At 42.4% G+C, this 27687-nt stretch overlaps 1 protein-coding gene across 2 annotated transcripts in view; it reads right to left on the bottom strand.

The window, feature by feature from the left end:
* The window catches only part of LOC111225212 (tetraspanin-9), a 152300-nt gene that overhangs the window by 42797 nt on the left and 81816 nt on the right, over positions 1–27687 (bottom strand). Inside the window, exon 4 of one of the 2 annotated variants that reach the window (XM_022749950.1) lies at positions 19651–19730. In XM_022749950.1, the coding sequence (XP_022605671.1) occupies positions 19651–19713 (63 nt within the window). In that variant the 5' untranslated portion in view covers positions 19714–19730. Of the gene's footprint in view, positions 1–19650; positions 20170–27687 lie in introns of those variants that run through there. The other variant, XM_022749949.1, reaches the window with a different exon arrangement.

The raw sequence follows: 27687 nt of genomic DNA, 5'->3' as shown, positions 1-27687 counted from the left end.
ATATTCTGGACAATGATAAGGTAAAGCCTCTTAGCAGCCCCTTCCCTCAGTGAGAGATAACCAGAGGCTGGAAGTGAGGAGCGTCCCTTCTAGTGCAAAAATGTTGGCTGCCTGGGAAACTCAGTGATCTGTGAAGCTCCACTCTCAAGAAGAATGATCAATACACTCCCATCTTACTATTTTCTCTCTGAAGCTCAAAAGAAATCACTACCCGCTGCACCGACACAGAAGAGGTGTGAAGCGAAGGCGGATAGCAGTGGGCGGTGAAGGTGGTCAATTCAATTATCCCTGTGTCAGAGCACGTTTTCTATTCTAGACGGCCTGAAAAATCCCTCGGAAAAAATGAATGCCTAATACTTTGTATTGCTTTAAATATTTCTCAATTACACATAATCATCTTTATCGAAACCAATTTTGAGTGATTTGAATTGCGCGACTGTCAAAATCAAAAGTTCAAGGTTGACAATGCTAATTTCACGGGAGAATTAAAAGGATCCTTGGTTGGAGAAATTATCTTTTGAATATATGCATCCACTTACATCTCTTTTTGTGTGTGTGTCTGAGACTGTGAGTGACACAGAGGGCTGTGCTGTGTGATAACAGTAAATGCTGTGACGCAGGGAGGGTAAGGCATGTTAGCTAAAACCACATGATGACTGAGTCAGAGAGAAAGAAGTTTGAGTCGGTGACATGACCCAGACTCTGTGTCTCTGTTAGGAAATGTCAGGGGCACATGAAATTCTAGACATAGTCAAACTTTAGAGGTAGATTATCATATATGAAATACTAGAAATGGAGTAGTCTATGACACAGGATACATGGAAATAATAGGTCATGTTTTATGCCACTCTCTGGAAGCTCAAAGGCCAGTTTCAACTAAAAAATAGCTGCTCAGTATTTTTCTGGCCTTGCAGGAAGTAGGGCTTGAAAGAAAAATATTTTCTCTTAAATTATCAGTTATCATCAGACTGTCAATTGCATTTTTTTTTCATTAAAAGGTTGTAATCTACTCTTTTGGTGCAACCATTTCCCCCAAGTATTTTTTTTTTTTGTCTTTGTGCTTTTACTTTAATGATTTCATCATTTCCTTGAATGCCGCTGGACAAATGTTTGAGTAATGGCCATGAACGTAGGAACTGTTCTGTGGAGCAGTGTTTATCAGACAGGAGTAAAGTTTATTCAGTGCAGGAGCATTAACAATTTAAAAAAATCTCTATTGACAAGATTTCAGAGCTAACATGGAAAACAAGCCACTGAAAGTTGAATGTTTTCAGTTTAGTTAAAGACATTTTCTGGGATAGTGAGGCCACAGGATGAAAATTAAAGTTCAATTTACATAAATATATACAGCTTAACATTTTGAAGTGCAACTTTTATAAAATAGTAATTTCAATCTGGCATTGGGCATTCTCTGAAATGAAAAGAACTCAGATAGCTCAGATACAGCCCATAGGAGCGTTTCATCAATTAGTGCGCTATACTGACATCAGCCGTCATGGTTACAATAATAAACGTGCAGTTAAGTTTTTGGTTTGGTTAGTTTATGCCCAAAAACTACTTGTTTAGGGAAAGATTGTGGGTTTGGGTTAAAATAAGTTTGTTAAGGTTAGAAGATGTTCATTGTCATGGTTACAGTAATAAAGACAGTAAATGTTGTGGAACGGTTGCCTGTGGATTTGAAATGGGAAACTTACAGCAGTGTCTCAGGTCAAAGTGTTGCAGTGTTCTTTTGACCTGGATGGGACGGCGCCAAATTAGCTGTTTCCCAGTCTTTACAGGCTTTATGCTAAACTAAGGTAACCCACTCCTGACGGCAGCTTCATATTCAATATTCAGACCTGAGAGTGATTTCAATGTCCTCATTCAACTTTCGGCCAGAAAGTGAATAACCAATATTTCCCAATCTTTTTTTTTTGTAATGTTGCCATTGGTGAACGCTGGTCTTGCATTACATAACCCCTATTTGTAGCAGTGCTGTAATTCTGATTTATCAAGGTTACCATCAGCGAAGAATCTTCTATCTGCATTTTGGAAAAAAATATTTTTTAATGATGATAAATATCTGAGCAAAAGGTTATATCTTAAAAAAAAAAAAAAGAGGCCAGTTCTCTTTGATTTTGAAAAACGTACACCGATGACGCTTAGCATTGATGCTTTAGAAATTTTAAAAATAATTAAAAAGCCCTGTTCAACACAGATGAAGCTGCAGATATCTCATTGTAAACTATTGTCATCTTTGACAAAAAAGCTAAATATTTACTGAATATAAAAGATATGGCACCAAGTGAGAAAATGAAACCAGATATGCAAGGTTGAACAACAAATAGAGGTTAAAATGTCTTTAAATGATTCAGGATGAACCATTTTTTAATAAATGTGTCATCCAGCTGGAGAACGTTCTCATGTGAGAACCACATGAGGGTGTGTCTGTTGAAAACATGAAAGGGGAACACATGCTTTTGTAATAGCTGTGAAATTAATTTCAAAATAACGCCAGCTCTTGATGAAAGCTGGTACTCCAAATTAATACTTCTCTCCATCCGTTGTGTGCAATCACTCAGAGAGAATCTCACTAACAAATGAGAGTGGAAGAAGTCACCCAGAGGTAAAGATGATAATAATTGTAACAAATATGATGCTGGTGTTTGTCGATTTTCAAGCAGACTCTAATCCGATCCAGGTTCTCTGTACTCCATCACGACACAGTCAGCAGTGTTTAACCAATAATGCGGTGCACACCAGAGCGAAATACAGAGATATACAAAGCAGAACGACGACTGGTAATAGATTTGACCGAGAAAGAGGCTGCTGTAAACACTATTTCCCGACGGATGCTCACATAGCTCTTTTGCTTCCCCTCCACATTCATATTGTAAACACCTGTCTCTTCAGCAGTCTGCTCCACCCTCCACTCTCTCCATACAGAGAAAGCTCATCATCCAGCGCAGGCTGCTTCACTACAGTAGCTATCAGTTCTGGCTACATCTCATATTCCATTCAGACACAGAGTAAACCCAGGGCTTCACGTGGCTGTCCTGGGTAAACAACATCTGACATTTTGGCGAGATCTCCAAACAAAAGCAGGAGGATCACACAAGGCTTTGGGATTCATTGTTTTTAATCAAACACTGCTCACTAAATAAGAAGCAGATTTTTGATTAAATATGCTGCAAAATCTTGAGAAAAAAGGTTGAAACTAATTATGGTTCTACGTGGCTGAACTAGCTACAGCTGGAACTGCAACTGATTTATTTTCATTATTAATGGTTCTGTTTATTATTATTTTCTCAATTTGTTGATTAATAGTTTGGTCTATTAAACATTAGAAGACAATACAAAAGCAGTATACCACAGCATGAGGTAAATTATTAAACCAACAGTCAAAAACCTCAACATTTTCAATTTACTATGACATGTATTACAATCTAATACAAAACAAGTAAAATAACAACATTAACTGACTCATAATAAGACAAAGAGTCTACAGCCATGCGACGAAGAGCGAGAGCATGTACATAGCAGTGCTTCAAATGCTAACATACTCACAATAACAATGCTAACATGCTGATGCTAGGCAAGCATAATCAAACCATCTTTGTTTAGCGCGTTAGCATGCTAAAGGTTGTTGATTGGCAGTAAATGAAAAATCCCAGCTGAGGCTGATGGAACTGTCAGTGGTTTTGCAGGTATTTCGTCACACACAACAAATAAGAATTTTGACCCGATGGTGGCCCTGGATGAAAAGTCTGAGGATGACCTAATTTATTACAATTCATCCTGAGGGGACATGAATGTGTTTGCCAAATTTCATGACAATCCATCCAGAAATATTTCAATCTTACCTACATATGTCTGTTTCATTGCTGCCACTGGAACAGAAGCTAGGGGACCACCAGGGTCATTAGGATTCATCCTCTTTATGAATTTCTGTATAAAATTTTATGGAAATCCATCCAATACTTGAGAAACTGAGAAATTTCAGACTGGACCAAAGTGGTGGACCAGCCGTCACACCAACAGTCAAAAAGTAAACAGGATTTGCAACACATGTTCTCCTGCTGATTAAACTATGTAACCACTTATGGTTTAATGCAATAATCCGTTCTCAAGATTCTTTTTTCCTTGATTAATTATGCAACTAATTTACAGATTTTTTTTTTTAGATGATTGATGAGGAAGTTAGGAAAACATACAGCTGACACAAAATGGATGGATAAAATTAGCATTTAGATTGATGTTCTTAGTTCAAACATCTCTCTTAAGGAAGCTGTGGCTATTTGAATATTGTATTTCTACTGTATAAGATGAGCTTCAGAGCAGGAAGAAAAAAGAAGCTATTTTTTGCCTTCACTAAGCCTGTAGGCTATACAACATTTGGTGTGTGTGTGTGTGTATACAGTATAGGAGTGGGTTAGTGAGTGTCCACATCTGTCTGCTTGTTATAGAGAAGCTGCGTGTGAAGCTTGGCGTTGAAATTCAGAATCAAGCTGATGTAGATCTGAGAACTTCCAAGGTACAGTGTGATGTCTCTCCCACAAAATATTGTTAAGACATAGAACAAAGCAATCGCGCTGCAAACAAACATACACCGAGGAAAAGCTGTAGTGGCGAGGGAGCGCTGATCCAAAGACTGCGGAGCTAACAAGAGGAGGAAGGATGGCAAACACAGCACAAACCACAGTACAAGTAACTGAACAAATATCTTTGTTCGGCTTAACCCTTGGTCTTGGAACAGCAGGCCTACTGAGCGGAGAACGTAGAGTTAAAAGTCCAAGAATAAAGCAGAGGTTCACTGATAGTGACGAATGTTCTTCTACATGCTAATTACTGCAGCCGGGAAACAAAAAGATACCATCTGCAGCCGCAGGCAGCAGTTAGTTGAGGAAACAAATCTCTCAGCAAACCATTCTATTCGGTCTCCACATAATGAAATTCTCCACCTAAAATTGTTTATTTGACTGCCCTGACCTCTCTCACTCTTCATTTCCAGTGTAATGGAACAGCCTGCGGTGAGTAGATTGTGCAGAGATGTGGATTATATCAGAAGATTTGCCGCTACTGCTGAGTCTGGTCCTGCTACATTGTGCGGTTACTGGAGCTGATAACCTAGGCTGCTGCACTCAGGCCCGCCACAGAAAATATCAGTTTGCTTGTCGTGCTATTAATACTCAACCACCGACCTCCAGCACAATTTGACAGATTAAGAAACCGCCTAGTCCGAGCCACAGCTTTCATGAGCTTTCAAATCTACAGCAAATGTTAACCTTTACAGGAGACTACAGTGTAACAGTGGTCTTTAGTGCAGATGTTGACATTTTTGGAGTTTTTACCTGTAGAGTTCCTGAAGGCTGCGAAATGCAAAGCGCTGCCTAATGGTGGGAAAAAACGAGAATGGGACTGGTGGAGTGAAAATCTATTATAATGGTGTGAAATCAGCAGAAAGTACAAACACAAAGAAGGCGCACACTTTGTCTTAGGTATACCTGGAGTCCTTAGTTGCTCAGCTTTATCTGTGCTTTGTTGCACTCACTACACCCAGGCAACGTAAAAGAAAGGAAACAGCAAAAAGTCTTTTGAAAGTCAATGAAAAGCAGTCAAATCTCAGGAGGAGCGGTGAGAGACTGAGCCAGACTGCTTTCCTTCATAAATCAAAGCACATCATAGACATCCACGAGCCACTGTTGCAACAGGTGTCTCGCTCCTCCCCCCCCCCCTCACTCCTCCCTTTCTTCTGCTTTAGCATGCAAATAACCCTCCTCAGAGCGGGCTTGTTTACCAAGGAATGTCTCTAGATTACACACGCATTTAAACAAGTGCTGTGCGGGGCGTCTCTCAAGCAGGCCACCTCAGATGGATCCAGATACAATGAGGGGTTTAGCGAGAGCACTCCTCGCTGAAAGGCAGCGGCGATAAACATCCTGCTCCGTCTTACGCGCTTCCCATGCGACTGCCAAAGAGACAGGGACATTTTCAAGAGGAAGACTATCTGCCTGTCCACCTGTCGAAAACCGCGGTAACAACATCCGAGGCTCAGTTAACATGTCGGCTCAGTTAATTCGCTCCGTGGCTCCCTGCTGTCTTGACATGCTTCTAGCGTACCCATCTCCCCGTCTGCTTTGTCCTCTAATTGTCCTCCATCCTGGGAGTTTGGGCCGGATGATGGTGGAGTGACAAGTCTGCCACACTGCACATGTACCACACAGGTGATGCTTCTAAAGAGCCCCTCGTATTGTCACTGTGTCACCGTAGGACGGCTGCCAACAGAAAGCGGGCCTATCTCGTTTAGACAGGAACAAATGAGGCAGAAGATAGAGCTAAAGCTGATCCACGCCGCCATGACTTATCGCTCTGTCCAGAGGCCATTTCAAATTGAGGTCTGCTGATTTTACTAGCTGCTTCTGTGGCAATATTTGTGCCTTGCGTGTACAGGAAATGTTGAGCTGTTTACTTTTCCATTACATCTAAAAAAAAACATGCATCACAGACTCTCTTGTTTCTTTGCATTTCTATGAGTTTCTGTGAGTTAGAGGGTATTATTAGTCGGCTGCTGATGAGGGCCATTTGTTCCTCTGGAGCTGCTTGAGTTACTGTGTGCACTGCACAACCCATATGTGACCGGGTATCTGCAGTATAATGAGTGTTTATGACTTGGAAAGAAACTGGCTCAGCCACTGCGCAGTTGAAGATAACACAATTTGGCTCCTTACCCTGACTTTCCTCGCCTTATTTCCTGATTTTACCTCACCTCACATTACCTTATCTGTTAACTTTGGCCTGATTTTACAGCCACTGTGATACTAATTCGCATCTTGAGCCCTCACTGTCCTTGCCAACTTTAATCACATACTACTTGGAGCCTTCCCCAAAAGAATAGCAGGATGGCAACTTATGCTAACTGGAAGATGACAGCAAATGAATTAGTAACAACCACTAAGAAAGAAAAGAGCGACTGAGAAGAGGATACATTTCCTTTGAAAAACACCAACTTGATGACATGTTGTAAAAAATGCAAACCCCCGAACAAGTGGTTTTTTACGCGGCAGACTAAAACATGGCGAAGTCAAACCCACCTCACCCAGTTTATCCATGCTGCTCAATAATGTTTGGAGAAAACAAAGTTCAGTTTCTCTCTGTCTCTGAGCTGTGACCACTTTACGTCCTCTGTGCCGATAAAGAATAGGTCATATTATCGGTGAGGTTGAGACAAAAGTCCGAATTGTATGAGAAAAATACACTGCGCCGTGAAAAGGTCCCCATTTAAAGGCATCCGACTTTTTTCACCTTCCTCCTATCACACATCTTCTCTGAAAGGAGCTTTTGTTTAGCGTGCTGCACTGTCAATCACGCACTAAAGAGAACAATGGGAGATCAGCACACTAGCAGAGATGTATTATCAGACTGACTATAATAAATGGTTAGATGCACATTCAGCTGGGCTGGGGGGTGGTGGGGGGTGGTGGTGGTGGTGGTGGTGGTGGTGGTGGGGGGGGGTGTCTGTCAGTGCCTGGCAGTACCTAAGCAAAGCCATTAACTGGGAATTTCTTTTCATGTTGAGAAGTACAAACAGCAAATGAAACACCAAAATGTACATGAATACCAAGCCACAGGCATGAATATACATGGGCTACACTCCTCTGACCTTGGCTGCCTTCTTAGTACACTGGAAGTCAACGAGATGCATAATGCAGAAACGCAAAAATGTTGAGAGCGAACTGCAGGCAGCTCCGCGCCCATCCTCTCCCGCACTGCCGCCACGCCTGCACTTGCGAATCTCAGTGGACACAACAGCCAGCATCTGAAATGGACTCTGATATAATGAGGATCTGGACCGCTGCGGCCGCACTCCCCCATCTCCCTGTAACCAGCACTGTTGCAGACTGAAACTGTGAGGTGAACTGGAAGCATATTGATGTTTTGTTTTTCTCCCTCACAAGAGCCCATCCTCTGTAAATAAACGTCTTTGAATGAAGTTATTCTTGTCTCACGGATGAAAATGGAAACTGCTGATCACGGAGGAATTCTATGGACGATAAAGCTGACCGCCCACCACAGTTAATATGAAAAACAGCCAGATTCCTCAGCTAGAGCGCGTTCTGAGGCGATATTGGATCAACAGCTAAACCAGGCTAATAAAGCCATTCTGATGTAAGCCAGCATGAAATGTGATTGCTTTTGAGGAATATTTTTCGCTATAATGACGGCCACAGCCCTCTTGTGACTCATCCTCATTAAAATTCTGCTTATTTAGGCGTAATAGATTAAAAAGATGGTTGACTTTGGCAAATTTATCCTCAATGTTACAATTACTTGTTGTTTTCGCCTGCCACAGGTGTCTATGATGAAAAGACTCATAAACCCTGCCAGACAAAAAAAAAAGACAAAACTATAGAGAACTCCCTTCATCTGTCCAACAGGCTGTGAAAGAATTAAAGACAGAGTGAGAGCATGCTTCAGGATAATATTTTTTCCCCTCACATCTCTTCTGCAAGGTAAGCACTTCAATGAAAAATGAACTGTAGGGAGGGAAGGCTTTTGAAGATGGAGGAACGCTTTCCAACAGAGATGCGCTTTTATGTGCCAATTACTGGGCTCTCAATAATATTGACAGACAGGCAGCAAACAGACACGTCAGCCTTCACATGTGAGATGAGCACTGCCACTGTCCTTGTCTTTATCAGACAGATATTTCGTCCCAGGCAAGAGATCTGAAGTCACGGCTGCTCCGCTGCTCGCGCATCCTGCACGGCCATGAATTACAACACATCTACAGCATGTATATGAATATCTAGAGACACACTCCAGCTGTACATGTACATGCATTTTCTATGTATGCATGAGTACACAGATATGCAGGGAATGAATGAATGAATGAATAAATAAACAAAGCAGGTCTGTTAATTCCATTATGATTGGCTAATTACGCTCATAAAGCCCCGAACAGCGTTACGGAATTTTGAAGCCCATGTGTTATAGATGAATAATGAAGAAAATGAACCAAAAAACTCCGCTGTATGTGCTTAGCACCGCTAATCAGGCTGGGGAGTTCAGAGCTGTCGAAAAGAAAAAGCAACTTACTTATTTAGTCAGTTTAATACTACTGTCTGACTGCTGCTCTCTAGGTACACCTGTTCACTTCTCATCTGTTCATTTCTCTCTCCCCCTCTCTATTGCTGTATTTTTTTCCACTAAATTATATATAACACTACAGCTGTGCAGTACGACCAGTGGGTATTTTTACTAATGCCAATTACTCCACAACTCATACATGTTGTTTAACAGTAACTACGCACATGCTAAATATTCAGTGTGTGCTGGCAGTTAGCAGTTAGCTGTTAACAGCATTCTGCATCCACACTGTACGGAGCAGAGACCTGACGCCTTCCATTAGCACTGGAGAGCTAGCGGACAGCAATGGATGAAATGAAGCAAAATGAAGCCAATGTAAGGAGAAGGTGATCTTGAACTAGTAACCAGAAAGGCCATTATTTTGAGATGTTATAGCGTTACATGCTGGTCGTTGACTGCAATGCGTGAGATTGCCACTAAAACTATGGCTGATCAGCTGGTAGAGTGACACATGGTTTGTGCTGGTGGACTACCATGCCATAATTTGTGAGATAGCCCCTCTAAAGCAAACATATAACATAGAAAAAAAATATAGCCTCGGTCTTGAGTCGGATTTGGATCTCAAAAATCTGATAGCACTAGATGGGTTTGGTCAGAAAGGTGCAGGAAGGGGCCAGATTCAGGTCTAGGTTTTAGGGTCATGGATGTATGTATAGGAGAGATTTTGCATGTGGTCAGGGGTGCAACTAATCCAAAGAGGTCAGTGCAACGCTGCTCCATCATCATAAAAGATTTACAGTGGAGCTGCTCTTGAATCAAGAGTGAACTTTTACCTGATGACAAATAATTGATGTTATGCAGCAAATTATCTTCTGATAAGTGGCAATTCATCAAACGCAGACATGTCATCTAAATGAAAAACAAGCCAGAGCACAGGGTAAATACACACTACTCTCTTGTTTGTTATTTAGCTTAAATTTTACAATTACTGCTTTCACTGGTTAAGCTTCCTGAAATAGACCAAATGATTTTTCAAGTTTGTCCCCGGGAGGAAAAACAAAAATGACATTATGGGGATGCCAGGGAGAGAGAGGGAGAGCGGGATCTGAGAGTGAGGGTGACTCACCTCTCAGGGGACTGTCATCAAACATCAATGCGTTCACCTCTCTTGCTCTTGGGAAGAAGTCCCTCCCCTCCCTTTCTGCCTTCATGCTTCACTTCCTCCCACCCATGAAAAGGAGAGCATTTTGGGCCTGCCAATCTGTCCTCTCAGAAGGGGACTGGGGAGAAAAATCTGGCCGGACCCATCTGTCCCAGAGCACTTGTGCTCAAGAAGGGATTGTGCAACCAGTGTGAGCAAACTCAAAACACTGTCATCATGGAGATCTACAATGATGACAAGCGAAGCCTGAAATAGTTGAAATTTGTATGAAATGGAAGGGGCATTAATGGGCTGACCCCAAACACGCCGCTGTGTCCTTTGCTGATATTATTACTGGAAAAACACAGTGATGGGTTTTTTTGTCTCACTACACTGCACTGATGAGTGCACACACAGGCAAAAGGTCTGTATTAATAATTACTCTGGCTCACTGTGAATGAATGAGATCATTCACTGAGGGTGGACACTGACCCCATAATCAACTTCTCAAATTAGACTCCTTTCCCTAATGTTGGTCTGCCCACACTGAGCTCCACTCGGACTTACTCTTTTGTATTCCACCACCATCCTAAGTCGCCCATTACTGAAGCCTGGGTGGCTTAATAAAAGAAATGGAGACATCTGTGCAGAAATAATGACTACTGACGGGCACTGCAGATGACACATGGTGAGAGAGGGGGGGGGGCTCTCCACCAATTTCTCATTTTATTTGATCTCTAATTAAGAACTCCCTGCAATAGCAAATGAACAAAACTGTGTACATAAACAATTTATAGAAACATCTTTTTGCTTTTAATCAAAAAATGTTGAACACATTGAATTAAAACTGAAATTCTATTCTATGTTTTGAAATGGTATACATAGATAACAGCGGCTAATGCATTGATTTGTTTGAAATACATTTTATTGATTGAATTAGATGAATGAGGTCAAGATTAATGAATGAACGTGGGCTTAAAGCAGGCACTTCCTGTTATTTATGTTTGCTGCATTTTCTAAATGACTCCTATTTCGGGACAAATGGAATTTATAGCATGAATGTGAGCACCCTAAACCTCATCATTCATCATTTCAGGTGAACATCTGCAAGTACTGACAACTTTACTGTATGGCTCTTGCATTTCTACTATGTAATAAAACTGTCAAGTCCTCTCTAAAAAGTAAGATGTGAGACATCCTTCTGTGCCCCAGATAGAATACCAAAGTGATGGAACGAGGACGGTTTTATATGCTTCCTCTTTATATAAGACTTTGCATGCTGCAGGCAACCAGACTGTTTCAGATTTCCGATTTCAGGACACATAAAACCCTGATATCGTCTGAAACAGAACAGATACACATAGCAAATGCTTTTTCATGTCTTGGAATATGACCACTAACTGCAAATTGCTGTAAAATAAACAAGCAGAACCATTTGCTTTTGGTGTGTGATAAGACTCAGGCAAAGTCAAGGGGACCGTTTAAAACTCGGCTGTAATATCGGAGAGGATGAATCTGCATGCAAGGAGAATGGCAATAATCCCTATTAGGTTTACACAGTCTGTCAGCCAGACAGTTATCTTGCCACTGTAGCAGTGAAGGATCTTGAGTAGTTACTGCATTTCCCCTCTTCAGGGAGAATATCAGAGCTGGTTGTGAACACACACCTCATGCACGTCGAGTAAAAGTCAAGCTCAAATTGGATCAGACGTAACGAGAGCACTGCAACAACCTGCTCTGATGAAGATCTGGGTTTCGCTCTCCGAAAACAACAAGACAGGCATCCATTTCAAATCACAACAATCAGTCTAATACACTGGCTGATGGTCTGAGTTGTATATTATATTGTACACGCGACATGAAAATGCTCCATTAAAAATATACCAATAAAAACACACCAGGCACTTGCAGACAGTCATCTGCTCAGCGTATGTACTCGTGCATTTCCATCTACAAAGCTACAATATGTTGCATTTTATGGCTGAGTTATAACGCAGCAGTAATCTGCGGCAGTTCAGTTAAATAAATCAATACATGCTCTAATGTTTAAGGCATAAATCTGTCTCTCGTTTGTCATGGCTAACAACGAGGGTGAGCGTGTGCCTCATTGCGTGTCGGAGCCCTGCTGGAAGATGTGTCCTGGGCAGTGAATTTCTGAGTCCCTGACCCAAATTCAAAATGACACATTTAAAATACACAGATTCAAAGTCAACCTGCTGCTCACATTTTCAGTGTACCGTGGCACTGTTGCATGCCCAGTGTGTCCTGTGCCTGCAAATGTTGTTTAGAGAGTGGAAGTGGAGATAGATGAGTGGAAACACGCTATGTGGGTTGTTTGAGTGGGTTCATGGTGGGAAAAGAATCAGGCCCCATTGAATCAATTGAGGTAGCAGCCCTGGGGAAATAGGTCAGTCATTGATGCATCCTCAGCCTGCAGCTGATAACCTCTGGAGAACTTAGGGAGCTGGACCCTGGACACTGAAGACCATCTTCTGATGGACTGAACTGCAACTCAATAAGACTCCCAGCATTTCCAAGCAAACCCCCTTTCCACATGACTGTTTCACCAGGAAATCAAAACCTGTGCCCTGCTAAGACAACTTTATTGTGCACTTACAGTTTGGTCATATATGCATATATCCAATACACTAATACACACTAATTAAACATAAGCAGGCTAATCAAACAGGAAATGTGCTAGCTTAGGAAGACCAAGAAAATGATATTCTCTAAGCCTCCTCAGTAGAGCTGGAGGTGGAGACTCACCGGGAAACATTGATTTCACTGTGATTTGCCTTTAGGTGTCAGAAAAAATGCTGAGTAGTTGAACTAGCAAGCTGTTCTAACATTCTATATTAATTCACTGCTAAGGTGAAGATTAGCATTGATTGGTCTTCCTGGGGGTGAATATGGAAGGAGAGGATAGATACTACAGTAGTTTACAGCCCCTCCTGCAGCCCAAGAACACAAAGTAGCGCTGAAAGCATTTCTCATCTGAAGCGACTGAAAGCTCCAACATGTTTTGCTACAGCAAAAATAAATAAATGATACTGTGGACCACAAAGTCAAGTAAAAATGGTGGTTTTCCTGCACATCTGCTCAAGGCTAACAAAGAAGTATGAAGGCGATGCACACTCACAAATATTTGTCACAGAGAGACACGGAAACAGCCCTTCAAAAAAAAAAAAAAAAACCAATACCACAGTGTGTCTGTTTTTTTTTTTTTTGCTCACAGCTATACTGAACCCCTACAAGTCCTCAGGCACTACAAACTGTCACTACATAATATGTGAAATGTTCAAAGCCAGCTGAAGCACTACAATAATTGGACTTATTTTCTAACACAGATTTAGCAAGACTACTGCATTTTTGTACCACAGTTTGCTTGATCATACTAATCACTTTGCACCAAATTGAATTCCATTATGAAATCTGTGCAGCTGTGAGGCTCAGAAAAGGCTTGTTTTTGGGAACATTTTTCTTCCAATAGCCTCTAAATGCCTTGTTTGATCTGTTTTCAAATATACAAGAGCTACTAAAAAAGAATGGATGAGACTTTTTTTTTTTTTTATTAATAACTCAAAAACATGATCAATGGGTATATTTAGCATTTTTCAGTTCACAATATTGACCGTGAAACCTGCATGCTGCCTATCCTACTGCCTGAGGTGCACAATTTGGCACATAGTCATTACAAAAGATTCTGCTTATGTATGCAGAACTAATGACACTCATCTTTTCCCCCTCATTCTCCCATCTTCTCTCTGGCCTATATTTAGAAAAGCAAGATCTCTGTGTTTCACGCGCTGGAGCAAAGAGAAGATGATGAATATCAGGGGCTGAGGTCCTTTCTGTCATTGCGAATGTGTGTTTTCTCATGCGGCACTAAGGAGACTTTCAGGTATGACAGATAGAGAAGATGCAGGCTTCCCTATGCTCCATATGCACCTCCCAAAGAAAGGGACACTGGTGCGTAATGTGAATGAGGAAGGGAGAAGAGGCTGAATGGCACATACCAAAGACTGTATTCTATGTGCTGCAATGCCTGTACCTAGCAGCTATTGTTTTTTCATCTGTTCCCAGGATGTCCATCTGTCTCTACGCGTCAGTGCCACACAGCTGACAGCGTAGCAACTGGGTTAAAACTGCACCTGCAGCCCTGTTGCTTTATGCAGAGTAGCGAACTTCAATTTATTTCCAAATTCTCCGAAGGGGGTTTATGTGACTTTATTATTTTGTGAGGCAGGTTATTTAATCACTGCCGTCATTAGTTATTAACCCAGTAAAACATTGCAGGTTTCTGTTTCTCGTGAGTCTCATAATCACCCTTTCACAAAACCAAACAACAACTCATCAGGTCCAAAGTCCATCCCATCCAAAGAGTGATGAATGATGGGGTGGGAGACCTAATCCCCCAGCAAAAGCACCACCTACCTTCTGCGTTCAGGCCAAAAAAACGCACCTCCAATTTTACTGCTCTATTACCTCGACCCCCTAGAGTGAAGCACAGCAGCGCCGTATTCCAGTTGATCTGCAACATGAGCTAATGAGCTCAGCGGCGCTACACAACACGGCCGGGAAATCGAAGCAGTCGGAGAGAGACGTGTAAATTAGAAGGATCTCCCCAGACGATTCCGCTGGACAAAGGCAGACACATGGAGATATTTTACCAAGCAGGTCAGCCAATCTGAATCAAGGCCCAACGATCTTTAGGGGATGCTAATTACAAGACTTCAAATGATTAAAATGCATATAAATATAGTGATGTTCTCTATGTAAATGTTACCGAGCAGCTCTCAGGCAAAACACTGCCTGCTGTATATTTGATGAAATTTGAGCATATTATAGAGTCTAAATGCCTGATATGGATATAGATGATTCTAAAGACATATAATCTGAGACGGGTTGTAATTGACCAGCTGAGGGGCACCCATGCACGCCATGATTGATTAAATCCACTGAATACCTATCTTGTCATAGCCACAGGCGCAAAAATTTAGGTGGACAGACTGGCTGAGGCTGATGCTGCATTCCTCCAATTTCAAACTCAAAGCCTATTCAGGAGTCAGCCTTTCATGGCGAATTGATGGAATTAAATGCATGTGGCAGCGCAGCACATACAGCTTGTTTCATCATCTCGCAGAGGGCCCTCAACCCTCATCTATTTTCCTGTGCCCCAGTCCTTGTTTCACCTGGCGGTGCCTGACGGAGTTCAGCTGTGCCTCTTGTGAGAGAGAGGAAGAGGAAGGAGGAAGGAGGAGGAGAAAGATGACTGAACTCTACATATGCCGATATGCAGAATGAAAAAAACAGGCAAATTGCTTCAGCACCTTAGATGGAAATCCCAGGAGAGAGGGACAGCTTTATGTAATTCCACTCACCCAGACACAGACGTTCACACACACACCTGCACGCACACGGACACACACACACACACACACACACACACACACACACACACACACACACACACACACACACTTCTTACAAACCACCTTAAGTCTGTCAATAACTCTTGCCTTTATTGCATCAGAGCGCGGGCACATTTGAAACCTTAAATGTCAAATTCAGTGATTAAATCGATGGGAAAACTAATCTTCTGTTGCCTTGGACCAAATGGTTTATAAATCCTGCAGCAATCCCCTAAGTAAGCAGAGGATTTCATGAATGCTAAACACATTTGGTTTTCTCTCCTCTAACAAAGGAGCAGCTTTGATACTACCACCCCTCTTGTACTTGTAAGACAAGACTGCTGAGCTGACACTTTTCTTTTAAATACGAATATCAAATGAGGCTGTAGCTTTTGATATGGCATGATAATGGCACAACTGGGATGGGCCTGTTTCGCTTCTGTACAAAGAAAATTAGTTTATGTGTGATGTTGCTGGTGATTTGGCAGAGTCAATCCTTGTGTTGTGTTTCCAGGGCCTTTTTTTTTTTTTGTTTTGTTTCACTTTTCAAAAGGTGTTCAATTTCACTGGGCAAGATAGATAAGTACAGCAGTGGACAAGAAATTGAATCTTGAATGGGAAAAGATTAACGGGGGAGTCTGCGAGGAGAGGACACACTGCAGAGTAAGAGGCTGAAATCCTTGCCCCCAGCGAGAACACCTACACTGATTCGCTCACAAGGCTGACACCGATAGAACTTAACATCAATCACCCTATCAGGCTGGTCAAACAGTCACTGAGCATGTGTGTGTCTCTGTGTGTGAGCACAAAGACCCCCACCCGCCCTCCCTGCTAAACCGCTCACTTTGTAACACATTGTCACAGCATAAAGGCCATTTGCTTTGATGATTGTTGGTTTTAGCATAGCGCTGTCCGAAGGAGCCATGCTCTCAATCCCTAACCGCACCACCCAATACTGCTCTAATCTGCCTGAAACTCCCCCTGCAGCTCAGATTCTTCTAATCCCTTATAAGAAAGAGAAGCCAGATGGTCGTGAACAACTGCTGGGGTGGGGGGGTGGGGGGGGGGCTGAGGATGAGCGCATGTATGAAGATGCCTGGAGTGCCTGCCGCTGTTTACCTTGTGCTTCAAGTTACCACTGTAAGCCCTGTGGAACGGATGGTGTGTGGGTGGTGAGTGTACTTCCAAGGATGGCTGTTTTGTGTGTGTGTGTGTGTGTGTGTGTGTTTGTGTGTGTGTATGTGTGTGTGAGTATGTGTGTGTGTGCGGCAAGTGTGCTCGTGCATGTGTGCTCAGTCAGAAAGAAGAGACCCCTGCTGTACCTGGTGTCAGGTTACTGCAGCGCGCCATTCCCCACTTCAGTCTCGAGATGAGATTTCAGAGCTTCAGAGGCAAACCTCCCTACCAGCTGCAGTAACCTTGTGATTCCTGGAGTGTCAGAGGTAGAGCAGTGCAGTCCCAGGGGTGTCAAGATACAACACGATTCTCACCCTACCTACCTCTATCTCCCAATGCCCAGGCACCCTGTTCCAGCACCTTAATGATGAGTGAATCCTTTATTCCCAGCTCTAACCTTCAACTGGCCGCACTGCTGCCCCAGCATTCCAGCCACCGGCGAGCCTCGAGCTGTCACATTCTGATGGACTGGAGACCCACCAGTCGCATGCTGCATAATAACCCACACATCAACCTCTCTTCCCACGGGACACTGAATTAACTGTTATTACAATGATATAGTGCTGGAGAGAAAACAAGAGTATCAGTCTGCAGTAATATAAGGGAATACGCATGGCGGGTGTTCATTAAGTGAACATTAGCAGAGTAAAAATTCAATTACTGCACAGCAGGGGTTGTGCTGCGCTGGGGAAGGTCCAAAAGCTACTTAAGGTCCCCATGCCCCGTGTACACACACACACACACACACACAGACAGACACACACAGACATACACACACACACACACACACACACACGCACGCACGTTCACACACACATGATGAGAAAGAGAGGCCTCAAAACTCAGAGCTTGTTCTCTCTCTCTCTCTCTCTCTCTCTCTCTCTCCCTCTCCCCACACCTGCATTAAAAATCCAAAGCCTCTTTTCCAACCACTGAAAAGGGTTAAACACAAATTGAGCCCGGGGAGAATCTGGAACGTAAATGCCTTCAAGCAAATCCCCTGTGTCTGCCCCTGAAGAAGAGAGCAGATAATAATGACCTTATGACCTCTGCTAAAGGTTGACCTATAGCTGTGCACTGAGGCATCTTCTGATCTATTACATGAGCCAAGCTGACACACAGGACACTGATAGTGTCACTCTGTTAATGTAGACTCTAATAAGACCTTGATCTATCATAATTTGCTGACTACTGGCCGTGCTATAAAAATATCTCATTTCATCTGTATACTGAAGCTTTCAATGAGGAAAAATGAATGCATTTTGTAACATTGAGTCACTGCTGATTGATCATTTATTTGGCCAGCAATCGATAAAGGAAACTGCTTAAAATTTCCATCCCTAATTCAAACAGTAGTAATGTCAAGGCCTGAGTGCTTACTTGCACTCTACATATACTGACTGATTTCCAAAGGGGTGCTCACATCAAATAAGTCAATGTCTGCATTAATGAATCTAACACCAGCTAAGCTTTTCTGACCCTTTCATTCCCTTAAACAAACATTCACATCAAGGAGAGGCACACAGAGGAGCCCCTGAGCTATTTCTAAGTCTTTGCCAATCAGTCTCGCCCTTGCCTTTGTGGACTGAGTAATGATATGAGAATGATATGGAGATATTGCCCTGAAGCAGCAGAGAGACCTTCCATGCTCCCAGCCTGAGGTTGGCCACTAGCAGAGCTGTCCATTTTCATATACAGAGGCGGACGGTGAGATAGATCTCGCTTTGTGTGGTGCATGTATATGTGTGTGTGTGTGTGTGTGTGTGTGTGTGTGTGTTTGTTTTAAACGCTGGCCGCTTCACAGCTGGGCTCCAGCTAATACCCACTCTGTTGCCCCAGTTAGCAGGGCTCACAACCCAGTGACATGGTGGGCCGTGCTTGCTTGGAGTCCCCAGTGTTGGGATGTTTTTACGCTTCACGCTTGGCTGCATCCACACAAAAGACTTGGCCCCATAACCTATAAGCCCCATAATCCATTCTGTAAACATTCATTCAGGGGGTGCCCACTTTTACAACAAATGCCCATGCATGAGTACCAATCACAGGCAGCCACACGCCGGCCAGGTTTCTCTGGGTGACACCTATTTGAGTGTAGATTGGGCACAGGGAACACTGTTACACCAAATTACATCAAATACACATAATTACACCATCAAATACAGATAACAGCAACAGTTACAGCGATTCTGGACATTGGCTGGTGATTATTACAATTTCCTACATTGCTGATCATAGTTTTACCCAAGAGCACGGACGCCTCATTAAAAGACTGCATAATAAAATGAACCACAAATCAGAATCACTTGAAACTCTTGCTGACAACCTGAGCTCATATCCCCCTGGTGCATATTGTGTTGCTCATCAATGTAACTGCACTGTGGAAGCATATTCTATTTCACTTGCATTCCAAAAGCAGCATTTCGACTTCATGTTCACTGTAAATCATATAACCATCTGAATGAGCGACCCTAATGAACCCATGTCCTCCTTACCACCACAATCCAACACCCTCCTCCCCACTCACCCCCACCACCCACCACCACCCCCAACCCCCCTCCCAACCTCACCAGTCACATACAAAAGGAGACCTGGTGCAATGCCACTGACTCTGTCATGACATCCAGGAATAGCAACATGCACAGAGAGGAGCGGGCATAAACACCCTGATGTAATAATTAGAAACGCATGATTGCACTGACAACCATCACTTTGCCATAATGTTTCCTAATTAACATTAAAACAAAAACCTTATCGTACACTGAGCCTTCACATTGGCTATCACATCATCAACTAAATGACTGTGAACAAGTATGATGGACAAAACACAAATCAAAAGAAAAATAATGAGCCACTTACCCAAAAGATGAGATTGAAGATGAACATCATGTACTTCAAGCAGCACAGGCAGCCTCTTGCCATGTTGCACTTCTTGAATTCTAAAAGGAACACAAAGGATAGATCCAGGTAAAAGACAACGTATTTGCTGCCTTTAGGTGAGCTGTGCTTGCTGTTGGACTTGTCTCCTGTGCTGGCGTCAGCTCCAGCTGCTCCAGCCTGCCCCTGCTGTGCGTTTTTGCGCGGCCCCGTGGAGCCGTAGAAAGCACCGGCAGTGAACCCGCGGCCGCCAAACGGGCGGCCAGACGTGGAGGCTTGAGCAAAGTCGGAGTCACGGCTATCTACGGAAGGGCTACGGTGAATGGCTGACTCCTCACTGCTGGACTTCTCCATGCTCTAGGGCTGCAGCTGCTGATGAAGGGCTCCCTGACGCACAGTCTACCATAGTCTCAGAGATGAGCGGACAGAACAACTCGCCCTCCAAATCTCCACCGCTTCACACTCTGAAGCAAATAAAGATAAAACAGAAACACAACTACATCCACTTCAAAGTGCACAATTGGATCAGAAAGTCTCCAGTGTAGAAGTGAGTAGAACTGCACTGCTCAGGCACCTCTGCCAGGTTTAAGTGTCTTCTGCGTGCTGCTGCTGTCTTGCTGTGATAGTCCTGAAGTGGCTGTGCAGGAGGGTCCTGTGAGGGGCATTAGCCTCACCTTATGACAGGACTGTCTTTCCGGGGAGAAGTTACAGCACTCCCTCTATCCCCTCATGTAATATCACTCTCCTCCTCTGCTGCTTATTGCTGTGCTGGGCTGCTCCGGTGGGAGAGAGACCCCAGTGAGTCTCAGCTGCTCCACTTCCACGTTCTAATGCTGACCTGGTAACTTTTCTCCCCTCCTCACTCTCTTCTCCTCCTGCTCTGTCCTCCTCTTCTCAACGTGTTCTGATGCGCTCTGCCTCCCCTTGCTCTCTCTCTCTCTCTCTCTCTCTCTCTGTCTCTTTCTGAGGGTGCCTGTCTTCTCTAGTGTACCATTCTGTGCTCAGCGGCTCAGTCCTCCGCACTGCCTGTGCTCTGCTCTCCCAATAGCAGTGCTCTGGCTGATGTGCTATTATCGGCAGACGCAACTAACGGGCATTCCCTATCTCCCAACAAGAGCACTGCCCTCCTCCCCCAACTCTCTCTCTCTCGCGCGCGCTCGCTCTCTCTCCCTCAGCCCCTCCCCACTGCTGAGCAGACAGCCAATGCAGCAGCTGCAGCCAGACCCGAGCTCCTCCTCTCCACTCTCTCTGTGTCTTTAATAAGCCCATCACTGTGTTTGCTTTGACTATACATGTTCAGTAATTTCATCTCTGCTGTCAGGGGAATTGAGAGGCCAGAGATGAGTTTCTACAAAATAAAACAAACACAAACAAATAATAATTTTGTAGGGTCAAGGTAATTGTGGACAAGTAATGGGTTGTATGTGGAGTAGTAGAGTTGGGGGGTGTGAGTGTGTGTGTGTGTGTGTGTGTGTGTGTGTGTGTGTATGTGTGTGTGGGTGTGTGTGTGTGTGTGTGAGTGTGTATGTGTGTGCTAGATTGTGTGAAATTGCAGGCAGGGTCTTTTGTATGCGAAGAGCTTTGACTGTCAGTCTGACTGCAGGTGATAAAACAGACACCTGCGACTTCTCACACGCCAGTATAACTACTCAGACTGTTTTAATATATGGTCTGTAATTTCATTGATTGATGAAATACATATATATATACTGTATATAAAAATACACATATTTGTGAAAGCCAGCCTGAAACACCAGGCAATGATCACAATCGTCTCCTCTGATTGCTGTTGGTGGTGACAGTGCCGAGCAGTTTGGTCACACTGTGACTGCCTTACTCATCGCTGCGCCGCCCACGTCCATGTAAGGGGACCAAAGTGACTGGCAGCGTGCAGGCTTTGGAATTATGGCACCATCTGAAGCATGGAAAGGGGATAGTGGCTTTGAGATGCTGAACACTCTTCGTTGCAAAGCCAGGGTCAAATGCTGAATAGTCCTGCTGATTCACACACCAAGCTGACAAGTTATTACAGAGCTTTGATTTTAAATTTATCAAGCGCTCCAAACACGTGCATAACATCAGAGAACAATGGACCGTCAAGGTAGTGACTGTGAGGCAACTGTGAGGCTGTATCTATCTGTGTGAGAGTGCCAGAGCTTAATTTTACCCTCACTAGACCGTGACAATTAGAATAACAGTATAATTGCCCTTATTGACTCCCACAATCTTTCTCTACAGTAGTGTCTAGCTACCACAGGTCTACCACTAGACTGCACATTGTTCTGCTGCGATAATGGTCTTCTGTCAGCTGAGTGCCGGTGATGGCTCAGCCTCCAGACAGATGGAGCAAGAGATTCAACTCGATGGTCTTAAAGGTAAACCCAGTAATACCCAATTGACAAAGACAACCTAATCCAACCCTCTTGTGTTTCACCATTGTAGAATTTTAGAAAAAATCTGCCTTGAGGAGGCACATGCAGCTGTGGTTGGAAAAGCACAGAAATTCACAATTCAAAGACTGATGTTTAAAAAATATGAGAGAAAAAATCTTTTCCATGTGAAATCATATTTACACCTGGATCCAGCAGTATTCATTTAAATGAATTGTTCCACGTTTTAGTAAATGTGTTAATTGTCTTTCTGCCATAGAGAAGATTGATAGCACTCTCAGGTCTCTATGGTAAATATGAGGCTACAAGGAGAATTTAGTTAGCCTAGCTTAGCATAAAGGCTGGAAACAAGGGGAAACGGTAAGTCTGACCAAAGTTCACAAATTAATAAATGTGAAAAAAAGTGTGTTTTAATGTGGATCATATGTCCAACTACTTTGTCACCCACTTAAGGTAACCAACCAGCAACGACTCTGTAAGCCAAGAAATATTCCAGCACCTAACCCGCAAACACCCTAACTTCTTGTTTCTGCACTTTGGGGCAAAAAATCAGATATCTGTTAATGTTAATGAGGAGCTGGTAGGTGGATTTTATCACCTTTGTACTAAGCTAGGTTAGCTGATTCCCCCGTTGTCTAGTTTTCATGCTAAGCTAAGCTAAGCTAAGCTAAGATAACCAGTTACCGTGCGTAGCCTTGCATTTACGCACAAACAACAGAGTGCTACTAATCTTGGCGTGAAAACCAATAAATGTTTTTCTCTTTTGTCAAAGAATTGCAAACCATTTGTTCCTGAAAAAACTGTCCTCAAGGGCAAGTTTTTCTTGAGGTGCTGTATAGAGACAGAAGCTCACAGTTGACAACCATCACTTTGCCATAACAGTCTTGCAATTGTAAGGAGAAAAATCACACAATTTCGATATTTTCCGCTTTTCAGGAACAAATGAAAAGTGTGTCTATTTTTCATCTTCATCATGCATTTTCTGAGGTTTCTATGTTGCTTTGAAAAGCTTTTTTTTAACTAGAAGATTACAGCAGATTCAGAATCTCATAGACTGAAAGAGACTTTAATCTGACACTAGTATTTTAACAGCTCATTTGGTTCTATCTAATCTATTATCTGTAAAAGATAGCAAGATAGCAACCACAATGTAGACTTGATGACGCATGATGAGAATAGCTGCTCACAAGGTAAAAGCGACAAGGTGAAAAGCTGCAAAGACTGTCAGAATCCAGGCGATTTCTGTCCAGTGAGCTTTCAGGCCCTTAACTCCAAATTCAATACAATCTGCGTCAGTGCTGCTCTCTATCGGAGTTAAACGTATTTATCAGAGCTCAGTGGGGCTCATTGTGTGTATGTTACTGATTCCTCAAGTACCCTGAAGGACACATCCAAGCCTGTTCCCTCCTGAGCCACGCATAGATCCATCAGTCGACATCCATCCAGAGGAACGGGCCTCTGCGCTGCTGCTGCATTATAGTTTGAGGGGGTAAAGACAGAGGAGAAAGAGAGACAAAGCGAGACTCGGGAGAAATGGACGTCGGAGGGATGACACGGAGGAGTTGAGGCTCGGAGAGAAGATGAAAATTACGCGGAGCAGCGGCAGAGTAAGACCAGAGCAAGAGAGAGCGGGTTAATGTATGTATGTTGTAAGTACAGACAAGAGGAAGAGATTGGAGTTCAGAGGCAGCCGACTTTTGACTCTCGTACAGCTCTTTAGATAACACTCTACAGAAGGTAATGGGAAGCAAACATTCACGAACATGAATCAGGGCACTATGAAAAAATAATGACACATGAGTGGTGTCAGGAGTGTATGTCAACCAACTTCTCCACTGAAGAAGAGGCTAAGATTAGTAGTCAGAGAATTATTCACTAACAAGGAGAAATATGCAACTACAGTCCAGTATGTGGTCTAGATAACAAACATCCCAACCTGCAAACAGTAGGGGATAAAGTGAAATGTACTGTTGATGTATAGTTAAATAATTACGTAGAAATCATTCATTAGAAACAGATTGCACTCATACTGAACTGCAATATCAACCACAAAATAAAGAAATGTGCCGGCACTGTATCCATAAAATGTAACTAATCTAATTTTATTGTGCCTACAAATGATATCTAAACCTTAAATGAGTTAGAGATGACAATGTTTCTTTGTTATGGTGGCAGCAGGAGATGTGTTTTGTGATTCATTAGGACTAGATGAAAAACTTAATTTTACACACCATCAGTAACCTGCAGTCTTAATAGTCATGTCTCTGTTGTTTGGGTTGCATTAGACATGAGGGATATATTTGAGGTTTCTTTTTAGAGAAACTAAATAGATGGCACTTGATAAATAAACTTCATAACATGCTGGTTCAGTTCATAACGGAGACGAAGATTATGTTGGAGGAAAAAGCTATAAAGAATATTGTGACAAAAAAAAAAAAAACCAAAACACTTTTTTTCTCCACAGTATGGTGTTAAGTTACTACATCATTTCAAGCCTTGTATAATCTTCCCTTTAACATCCCTACAAAGAATGTGGCAGGGTTTAGTGGCTTTAAATCTATCTTAAATGATTTAATTTACAGTGACTTTATCTTCTCCCTTATCATCATATATCATACATAGTTTCTGTTGTAGCTGGTCAACAGGATGATTTATGGCACTTTCTGAAATGTATGTATATTTTATGGGGACTGAATTGTAAAGTTGCATTTACTCTGTTATTGCAGTTTACTGTGGCAGCTCTGCAGAGTTTCTCCAAAAACAGCGCTGACTTAACGTGATGCATGCTGGACTTAAAACAATGCATGCTGGTTAGAAATTATTTTACCAACTTTCTCTGCTGTTCACCGTGTCACATGACATTAAAACCTCACTGGAGCAAGGTGGATGCAGTTTTCTGAATCAGGGGCGGCAGAACTTTTGTCCTGATTGGCTTCAGGCTCCACTGACATGCTTGACGTGTTCTACATTTTTATTCTAAGAACCTCAGATACGTTATCGCCTTTCGTTATGTCTGCCAAAGGGGACGCAATTTATTTGATCTCCTCCTTCTGGCAGCTCATTTTTTACACATGGGCACTAACACTATAGTTTTCATCTCCAGCTGTAAAAACAGTTTCGACCAGGAGTTTGTTATTGTAAAAGAAGTAATGCCCTTGTAGGTCACATTTTTTATCCTTCAGATTTATTTACTTTTCACCCTCCTGGTAATATGATGGCTATTGCGTTTTTGATTGTATGCTAAGGTCTGTGGTTCTCAATAAAACAGAAAGAAATAAAAAAATGCCTAGCATACCTAGCAGGTATTCAATGTGCGATTTTGCCCCCATGCACCTTAACCCATTTCCTCCATGTTTTTTTAATAAAATATTACTTAGATTTCATTTCATGAAAATGTTTTAGAACATGAGTGAAGGGTGCGTATAGATGTTGAGAAAAAGTCTGACATATTGAGGTTAACAGTAACACTCATATTTTTTGGAATAAAAAAACAGAGATTCCCCAATGTCATAGATGCTACAGGAAATAGAATATGTCTGACTTGACTGAAGTCTTTATATTGACCATCAAGTCAGTCGAAGTCACCCATAGACAACCCTGATAAGATCACTATTACATTATCAGGTTCCAATTTTTCTGATGACGTTAGCTCCCTGCAGAGCCACAGAGAACACACCCTACAAATGCTTTCAGAATATGAGTCTCATGACAACTATACTGACCTTTATGTGTAAAATTGGTGAAATCCCCTTCATAAATCCACATCAAAAATACTGCACCCAATACAAGTCTGTTACCGCCTGAACGCTGGGACTTTATTGGTCATTTGTGCCAGTTTACCACTGTTAGACGAGCAGCTGGAATACTTCTTTTCTATCAATACATAAAGTCCAGTTTAGAGATATCCATTACAACGTGATATTAAGTTTACATAATAAATAAACAGCATAATAAACTCTGATGGCTGCACACCATCAGCTACACCCAGAGACTCAGCTAGTAGGTACAACAGAAGAAGACAGACGGACAGAATATAAATGGGGAACGCTAACGAAAAAGAAAGAAAGAAAGAAACCCACTCGTGTTATACAGTGCTTTGTATTATGAGCTGAAATATCATTTTGACAAAGTGTGTTCTTGGCGCACTTCATCTGTGGCCAGGAAATAAATGACAGAGTAGGTTGTCTGTATGAAAGCTGAGTTTGCTTGTGAGAATGTTTTTTGATACCATAACATAAAATATGACTGTCTGGTAAGAATGTATAGATGTGTTTGTGTGTGTGTGTGTGTGTGTGTGTGTGTGTGTGTGTGTGTGTGTGTGTGTGTGTGTGTGTGTGTATGAGTGTGCACATGCGTGTCTTTTTGAAGGCTTTAGCTGTTGGCCATTACTTCAGATGTTTTTGTTTTTGGTTGATTTTATTCCTTGACACTTGCTGTTCTCTGATTTTATATGATCGCTTGTTCCGGCTCTAGCTACTTGTATCTTTTGTCATTACTTTTGACATTTTATAGATTGCATGACTAATCAGTCTCTTAATCAAAGCTTAATTGATAGATTTATCCATCGCGAAATCATTAAATGCAGCCCTGCTCATCTATGAAACTAATTTTCCACAAAATGTCACTGGATAAAAGTCTATAGACTTCAAAACAGATGAGATGACGGGAGCGCTCTACTTCTGAAAATGTCTAACGTTTGAAGGTGGAGGTGATTTAACGTGTTTCGGCTGCTATGATACGGAATTCTCAAAAATATCTACTTTGGTGTTTTGGTGGCTGATTAAATGTTCTTGACCTCAACAAGTTTGTTTTTAGTACAAGAGAGATTCAATCAAGTTTTCTTTTTAATTTGATAAAGAACAGTTGTTTTCATCCAATCACCTATCAGACTCCCAAATCTCCCAAGATGCCTCTAGGAGGAATTCAAACATAAGCCCATTATTTTTAGCTGAATTAATGAACACACTCATGTCTTTCATGGGGAGAATGGCAGTTGGTTTATGTTTGTTTTCTTCCTGATCTCTTTGATAGCCTGCGACTGAATGTCTCTAATTTACTGAGTGGAATTGAATCATGACAATCACAGCCATAGTCACAAGGTCACCTCACACATGACAGCATCCCAAAAATAAAACACAGGCTTCAATAAAATCAGTCAATCCAGGAAATCTTAAGAAAGTGTGATGTTTAAATAAATGACAGTACGTGAAGGTGGAACTGGTGTCTTCTCTGAGACAATAATTCAATCGTTGAAAAAGGAGCACCGCTGCTTCTCACACATGTAACAAAGACAAAACGAATGCCTGCTAGATAATTACTGGCTAATTTGTCTTTGCTCATATTACACAAGGAATTAGTGCTGCATATCTTTGACCAGTCAATCTGAAACCATGTCAGACCTGCAGACGTACAGCGTATGACATGCGACAGCACATGATCCTGGTGAGAATGCATGATCAAGGCCTGAGCATAAGGAGAGGATTAAAACTACAAAGGGTTTCCTCCCACACAATATGTCACTGCCAGTGGCCCTTAGATCCTCCGAACGTTTGGGTCGAGTCTGTTGCTGTGGACGCAAACAGACACCACAGACAACATGACACAGCCAATGACAGCCGTAGACGTTGAG

Source organism: Seriola dumerili, unplaced genomic scaffold, assembly GCF_002260705.1.
Source record: "Seriola dumerili isolate Sdu_G_001 unplaced genomic scaffold, Sdu_1.0 BDQW01000147.1, whole genome shotgun sequence".
NCBI classification, from domain to species: Eukaryota; Metazoa; Chordata; class Actinopteri; order Carangiformes; family Carangidae; genus Seriola; species Seriola dumerili.
This window is presented reverse-complemented; position numbering and strand designations above follow the sequence as displayed.